The sequence below is a fragment of the Theileria orientalis genome, chromosome 1 (assembly GCF_000740895.1).
Source record: "Theileria orientalis strain Shintoku DNA, chromosome 1, complete genome".
Lineage (NCBI taxonomy): Eukaryota > Apicomplexa > Aconoidasida > Piroplasmida > Theileriidae > Theileria > Theileria orientalis.
Window position 1 is genome coordinate 852,814 of NC_025260.1, and position 7,065 is coordinate 859,878.

General features: G+C 44.5%; 3 protein-coding genes and 1 non-coding gene across 4 annotated transcripts; 2 read left to right on the forward strand and 2 right to left on the reverse strand.

Annotated features, from left to right (window-relative positions):
- Positions 1-959: 959 nt before the first annotated feature.
- Positions 960-4,152, forward strand: TOT_010000387 (conserved hypothetical protein; the record flags this gene model as incomplete). Its single annotated transcript, XM_009690926.1, has 4 exons — positions 960-1,458; positions 1,497-2,074; positions 2,189-2,418; positions 2,556-4,152. The coding sequence occupies 4 exons, from the start codon at positions 960-962 to the stop codon at positions 4,150-4,152; spliced, it is 2,904 nt and encodes a 967-aa protein (XP_009689221.1).
- A 49-nt stretch (positions 4,153-4,201) lies between these two features.
- Positions 4,202-5,858, reverse strand: TOT_010000388 (conserved hypothetical protein; the record flags this gene model as incomplete). The annotated part of the gene is made up of 2 exons (XM_009690927.1): positions 4,202-4,259; positions 4,282-5,858. 2 exons carry the CDS (start codon positions 5,856-5,858, stop codon positions 4,202-4,204), a joined length of 1,635 nt encoding a protein of 544 aa, XP_009689222.1.
- Positions 5,859-6,021: 163 nt separating this feature from the next.
- TOT_010000389 (leucine-rich repeat, typical subtype containing protein) lies at positions 6,022-6,879 on the reverse strand (the record flags this gene model as incomplete). The annotated part of the gene is made up of 6 exons (XM_009690928.1): positions 6,022-6,122; positions 6,184-6,326; positions 6,366-6,481; positions 6,515-6,604; positions 6,638-6,762; positions 6,801-6,879. 6 exons carry the CDS (start codon positions 6,877-6,879, stop codon positions 6,022-6,024), a joined length of 654 nt encoding a protein of 217 aa, XP_009689223.1.
- An 86-nt stretch (positions 6,880-6,965) lies between these two features.
- On the forward strand, positions 6,966-7,037 carry TOT_01t000005. Its single transcript has one exon. It is a non-coding gene; the product is annotated as a tRNA-Trp (tRNA).
- The last annotated feature ends 28 nt before the right edge of the window (positions 7,038-7,065 follow it).

The window sequence follows — 7,065 nt, forward strand, 5'->3', positions numbered from 1 at the left end:
AATTATTGATATGTTTAAAGTTGATCTTTTGTGTTTATCTTAGTTTTTATTGATTATAAACCCTTTCTTTGTTGTTTTTAGGTGTTTTTGGCCCTTTAAATCTTTATTCTTACTTTTCTGACGGTGTGTAATTAGTCACTTGTATCTACATCAGCAACCCCTGTATACATTTATAAATATTCAATTAATTTAAAATAAATATGGTTATAGCAGGATTCTTATAGTTTTTTATTAATTTGCAAAAGGGACTTATTTTAATAACATATCTGTGTTACTCATAAAGATACACAATATTATTGTTCCTAGATAATAATTATTGATTAGTGAATATATTTTCCATATTATCAAAGATATATATAGCAGAATTACAGTTGTTTGTGATTGAATTTGCTTGCGTTTATCAAATAAATAGGAAACACATGATCCATTAGAATACAATACTTAATGTGTATAGAAAAAATTTGTGAATAATTTTGGCCTTTTTTATTTATTTTTAGACTTGGTATTAGTACTACTCTCAATCAAACATAGATTGACTTATTAGGTATACTTGCGCTAAATTAATGTGTAATTGATGTATGTAAATATCGATTAATAATGACAGAATAACTATTTTTATTGAAAACAAAAAATATATTGAACATAAAACATAGAAAGAATCATTTAAATTTGTTGAAATTAAATAAATAATGACAATATATATATCCAGCGATGGGGCCATTAAATAAATATAAATAAAAAAAATGATACATGAATAAGATCAGAATTTGAATTAGTTATATAATATACACATATTAATAGTAAAAATAAATCGGTTTTAAAAGTATTTTAACATAAATATCACATTGGAATCCTTTTGTTTTATTAATAATCTGGTTTATCTCTTAATTATTATTATATCTTAGATATTGATATTTGTATAGCGGTGTAAAAGTGTATAATTTGTTATTTTAAAAAAAATGGACACGGTCGAAGTGGATATAAATCATAATGTTGATGATTTGCCGTTTAATGATGAAATTGACCCTGAACAGCCACAAAACGATAATAGAGACCAAGAAAAATTAGATGATAATGGCTTTAAAGAAGATTTTGGGGAGGATGGTGGTGATGAACGAGGGCCTATGAGAGTTAAAAGAAGAAACTATAGAAACCAGAGACCATATGGGCCGAGGAACAGAGACTTCGGCAAATTCCAGAATTACAGAGAGACACGGGGTCGAGGACCGTACGCAAGGACGAACAACTATCAGAACAAGCCGAACTTTAAAATTAAATCGGATGCCGACGAGCTTAAGGCAATTAAGGCTAAATTGGTGACGCTGCTGGACTCGTTCGCGACGGCCAAGGAGGACATCCAGTTGGTGTACGATGAACTTAAAGTCTTGCCAACGAGGTTCAACAAGCTGATATCGATAATGCTGGTGGAATGCGTGGAGACGTTCCCAGTTAAGACAGGTAAGGGAATACACGACGAATAAATTAAAATTACGCAGGAGCATACGCGAGTCTGATAGGACTTTTGAAGGTGGGAGGAAGGGCGCCGCTCGTGGAGAGCGTTAACCAGCAGGTTCTGTACAACCTGGGGATGAAGCTCTCGGAGGGGAACAGGACCGCGTCGGTGCTGTTGCTGCGCTTTTTGGTAGGATTGCACTGCGCAAACGTGAGGTCGATATCGGTGTTTGAAGTGCTATCGTCACTGCTGAAGCTGGCCTCAGAGATTGAAAACTTCGCGTACGACAACAACAAGGACTACGCGAAGTCGGTGGTCACGCTGGATAACCTGAACTATATAGTGCTCTCGAGCATACCCTGGTTCAGCAGGGAGGCATTCATGTCGAACGTGGACGTTATCACGTCGATGTGCGAAAGGCTATTTGAGTACTCGGAAAGAAGGTCGAGGCTGCTGGAGTCCCTGGAGGCAGATTTGAGCTACAACCCGGAAGTCGACTTTTCGGACACCAAGAGGAGGTTCAACCCGTACTCGTACAAGTATTTCTACAAGGACACGGTGACAGGAACGCTGGAAGACAGGTTCACCTCAGGAGTGCAGGCGCTGAGGTCGCTGCTCAAGGTAAGCGGTAGGCGAAGGCAAATGGCAAATTATGGCTGTTGCTGTTCCCTTTTATAGGTTATTGTTTGTGCGTTCACAAAGAGCTTTTAGTGTTAGTATTAACACGTTATTCAGAATGACTGGACAAGTTCGACGACGTACAGGTTCTACCAAAGCAAGGGCATCGTTGAAAAGCTGAATGAGCCTGTGGAATACGAGGAGAATAAGGTCACTGCAGACAATTTGAATTCGGTGCTTCAGCTAGACCTGAAGAACTTTAAAAATTTTAAGCCAGTAAACCCGAAGAGTTTTAATTTCAACTACACACTGGATAAGTCGCAGTTGACAACGGTTCACGACAAGTGGTGAGTTAAATTTATACTTCTTATGCAATTGTGTTAGTGGCAATACCACTACTGTTACTATTGTAAGCATTGTTACCTTTAATGCATATACAATTATTCATTTACTGTTGACAATATGGCTTATAATAAATATGTAGGCTGTTTGAGGAGCATGTGTACTACGTGTTTGACGCCTTCGGAGACGACTCGCTGAGGTGCGCGCAGCAGCTGCTGGCAATACCGCTGAACGAGGAGTTCAAGGAGTACGGAATCGTGGACGTGCTGCTTAACCTGGCCCTCTCGAACTTCTACAACAACTACTACTCAGTCTTCGGGATCCTGGTGATGCACAACCTGTGCACGCTGGAGCGGAAGACGGAGGACATCTTCTACTCGTTCGTGTCGCAGCTGCTGGTGGAGACGGACAGGCTGGACTGCAACGTGCTAAACACGCTGATAAGCATCTGCAGCTTCTGGTTCAACATGGAGTTCTGCAAAATCAGGAGGTCGGCGAGCGACATGACAATCGAGGGCGAAAACAGCGACGAGCTGCAGAAGGAGCTGACTAGGGAGAAGAACAGCAGACTCTTCAAAACGCTCTTCAAGCCGAGCAACTGCGCAAACAACTATAACCTGAGGCTGATAGAGAAGATATCGAGGCTGGTGTACATGGACAGACTGCTGACGTACTCGCCGAGAGAGCTCGAGGCGGAGATCAAGGCGCTCAACCTGCTGAGGGACTTCAAGAATAAGCCGCACGAACACCAGCTATTCCTGAACATGCTGCACTTCAACAAGCTCGCGCCGGAGGAGAACGACCTGAGGAACAGGAGAATTATCACCTTCATAAACAACTACACGAACAAGAGGCACCTGAGGGAGGCGCCGAAGCACCTCTTCTCGCAGACCAAGGAGACGAGGGACTACGACGAGGTGGTGCACGCAGACGAGGACCTGGAGGCGAGCGCGCAGAACCAGGGCGACGAGCAGCACAGTTTCGACCTGGAGCACCCCAGCGACAAGGCGGCCATGTCGGAAGGAGCGGCCGGGGACGCGGGCTCCGACGGCCCTGTGTGGGAGAGGGACGAGCTGGTGATGCTCTTCTGGGACACGCTGCTGATATTCGGAAGCAAGTCGATGACGCACCTCTACAGGCTCTTCGAGTTCCACGCGGACGTCGTGAAGATGCTCGACACGGGCGACGCGCCCTTCGAGCAGAGCCTGCCGTACAAGGTCATGTGGCAGACGCTGAGGACTTTCGAGCGCGACCAGAAGAAGATGGAGCTCTCGTTCGACTTCTACGTCAAGAGGAACGTGGTCAACTCGCTGCTGGTGCTTCAGTTTCTGATGACGCTCCCGCCGGAGCACCTCTTGACCAACTTCTTCTTCTACGCACTCAACTCGCTCTTCTCGGAGATCCACGCGAGGCTGCTGGCCTTCAGGGAGGCCTACAAGGTCGCCTCGAGGGACCTGGCGGGCACGATTGCGATGGAGGCGAAGAAGGAGGAGTTGGACTCCGCGGAGTCGGACTACTTCAGCCTGCTCTCGCTCTTCGTGACCCTCGTGAGCGAGCGGCTCCCGGGCTCCGACGCGAACCTTGCGAAGGTGCTCGAGGAGCTTCTGCTGAAGGTGCTCGTCAGGTACGCCATGGCCGACAACTTCGTGCTGCGGCTGTACCAGGCGCACCAGAGCGTGCACGAGAGGGTAAAGGTGACCCTGTACAGGCTGTCGATGCCATCGTATCTTTCAAACTAATATCGTATAGTGTATGTTTGTTCTAGCGTATTCGTGAATTTGTGTGTATTTACGGTATTATATCTGTGTATGAGTGCGACAGGCACACCGTTAAGAGAATCTTACAGCTATGGGTTCAGAATGAGGTACTCAGGCTTCTTCGGCCTGGCGTCGACGATCTTCTTCAGCTGGAACTTGTACATGAGCGTCAGGGTCTCCAAAACGGGCCCTAGCCTGCTCAGGTCGAGCTCGCTCATGTCCCTGGTCCGCGTCAGGACAGATAGCGCGTCCGAGCCCGGCGCGAACAGACTCTCGAACGCGTCGAGGGCCTTCAGGCTGCCCAGGTCCATGAAGTTGCCCAGGTGCACGAAGTCGTCGGCCACCGCCAGGTGGCTGCACTTCCGCAGCACCGGGAGCCCGTAGTTCACGCGCGCCGCGACCTCGAAGGGGTCGCTTCTGTAGAAGCTCGCGTCTTCATCCAGGGGCTTTGCCGCGTGGCTCTTGCTGCCGTAGACCGAGGGCAGCGAGTCCAGGCCCTCCCTGCACTTGAACAGCTGCAGCGCCGGCATGTTCTCGTAGTAAATTTCCTGGTCCAGGAGCAGCCTCAGCATGATTTCGTTGAACCGGAACTCCTTTTCGTGCGACTGGATGAACCGTCTGTGCCTTCGTGCCCCCTGCCTCGAGTTCGATATCATCATCGAGTTGGCCAGTCTCACCAGCACGAAGTTGACGTTCACTGGCCTCGCCACCTTCTTCGCCTTGCTGCGCATCACTCTCTTCAGGTCCCTCAGCTTATACTTCTTGCGCTCTTCAGCCGACCTCACCTGCTTATAGCTCGTGTTGTACAGTTCGTTGAACGCCTTGTCCACGATGCGGTTGTACTTGATCGCTCCAAACTTCGGCATCCACCAGTTAAAGTTGTACTTCTTCCTGCAGTGATCCAGTATTCTAATGGTCTCCTCCACGTCCGGGATCCTCAGGTTGAACTTCACTGGCTCTATTGATTCATTTCCTGGTCCAGGTGGAATCGGCAGGTTGTTTTCCTTGGCATATTCTACTTTCTTATCGTGTTCTTCTATTTCTGCTTGTATCCTCCTGAACTCCTCCAGCAGTTCCTTTTTTCTTACCTTCCTCTTCTTCGGGTGTTCTATTTTTGGGTCTCTTTCGAAATAGTAATTTCCCAGTAGCTGTTGTATTGCTTTCACTAGTGCTATAGACTCCGACTGCCAGCTGCAGTAGTACACTACTGCATAGTATGTATCCGGCAAGATTGGATTGTACAGCTCCAGTTTTTCTCTGTTGTCTGACTCAGGATCATATGCCTTGTTCCATTCCATGTAGTTTGCTAAGTACGAGTTAAGTTTGTTTGCGTAGAATGAGAGTATCTCCCTTCCATCTTTAAATTTTACTAATTTATTCTTATCTTGGTGTTCTATTTGTACATATGGAAGTGAACTCAGGTCCAGTTCCGGCGAATCCTTCGTTTTTATGAAGTTTTGTACTCTGAATTGCGATAATGGGTCTTCTAAATTATATATCGGCGGCTTCTTCTCTATGGTTGGCAGGCATGGGTTTACCGCCTCTATTTCTTCCTTTTCAAACAAATTTGCTGATAAATTAGGACAATGTGTGTATATGGGAGGCAGCTTAACGAAAGAATACTGTTTATTACTTATACAATTAGAGTAAAATCGGCCCAGTAGAGACAATAATATTACAACAAACATTATAAATTAAAACTACTGAAAGAAGGCTGCAGAAGGTGTTTGAAAATCTCGCCATGTGTAAAATATATAAACTGAGTTGTGGCATTACTTGGCGGTCACCAAATACCATAAAATACACACATTAATTATTTAACACTGATTTGTTAATTTTCAACACATTAATTCATTCGTCTAATTCCATTTTGCCAGATTCCTTATGGTTTGAATCCGGAAAGTGTGTTTGTGTGCCATTTAAAGTATGTGATACATCTTTAGGATCATAACCTAGATTAAAAGTAAATTTGTGGTTATATTTGACTATTTTGTCATTATATCTAATAAATACCCATCTCTTTAAAAAGTTTCGTTGCCTTGTCGGAGCAGAAGAGAGCTGTTGCATCTTCCCTCTCCTTCCTCTTCACTTTGGTAAAATTTAAATATTTCAATGATGGAATCTTATGAATCAAATATTCCCTAAAGTGAGGGACCCTAAATATGATTTTTTCCACTTGTGTAATATCAACTTACGCTACGACGTGGTTATCCAAAAGAGCAAGTCTTTCTAGTGATTTACCTAAATACGCTTTAAACATGTGTGCAATCTTACATTTAAATAATGGTTCAAGCTGTGAAATTGTCGTGATCTGAAGTATATTAGTGATTTTATGTAAACATACCGAGTTGTTTGTAAGTACTAGTGATGATAAGTTCGGAAGGCAACTTCCGATATCATCTGCGATTTTAGAAACCCTGTTCCCGGCCACAATCTGAAAATATTCATTTTTTTGTGCAAAACTTACGAGAGTTTTAAGCCTGGGAAGCAGAGGAAAGTTCTCAAGTTTTATTATATCATTGTTGGACAGGTCCAGAGAGTCGTAGTCGTCGTTGGTTGCACCCAAATTTGCAACAACCGAGATTCTGGAGTCTAAAAACAAATGTTCGGTGTGGAATCCAGGCAAATACCTCTCAGTGACAAGGTGCGATCTCCTGTAGGGCTTAGAATCTGGTAGCCCTGGGAAATTAAGGCGGGGCTTAATTTCATAGTGTATATATAATGAAATCTGATATTGTTGGCACTCTACACTATAAATTAAAATTTATGAATTGACAATTGCAAGTCGTGCCGTAGGGCTTGTGGCGCAACGGTAGCGCGTCCGACTCCAGATCGGAAGGTTGGGGGTTCAAATCCCTTCGGGCTCACTCTATTTAAATCGCTACCTAAGGTTAA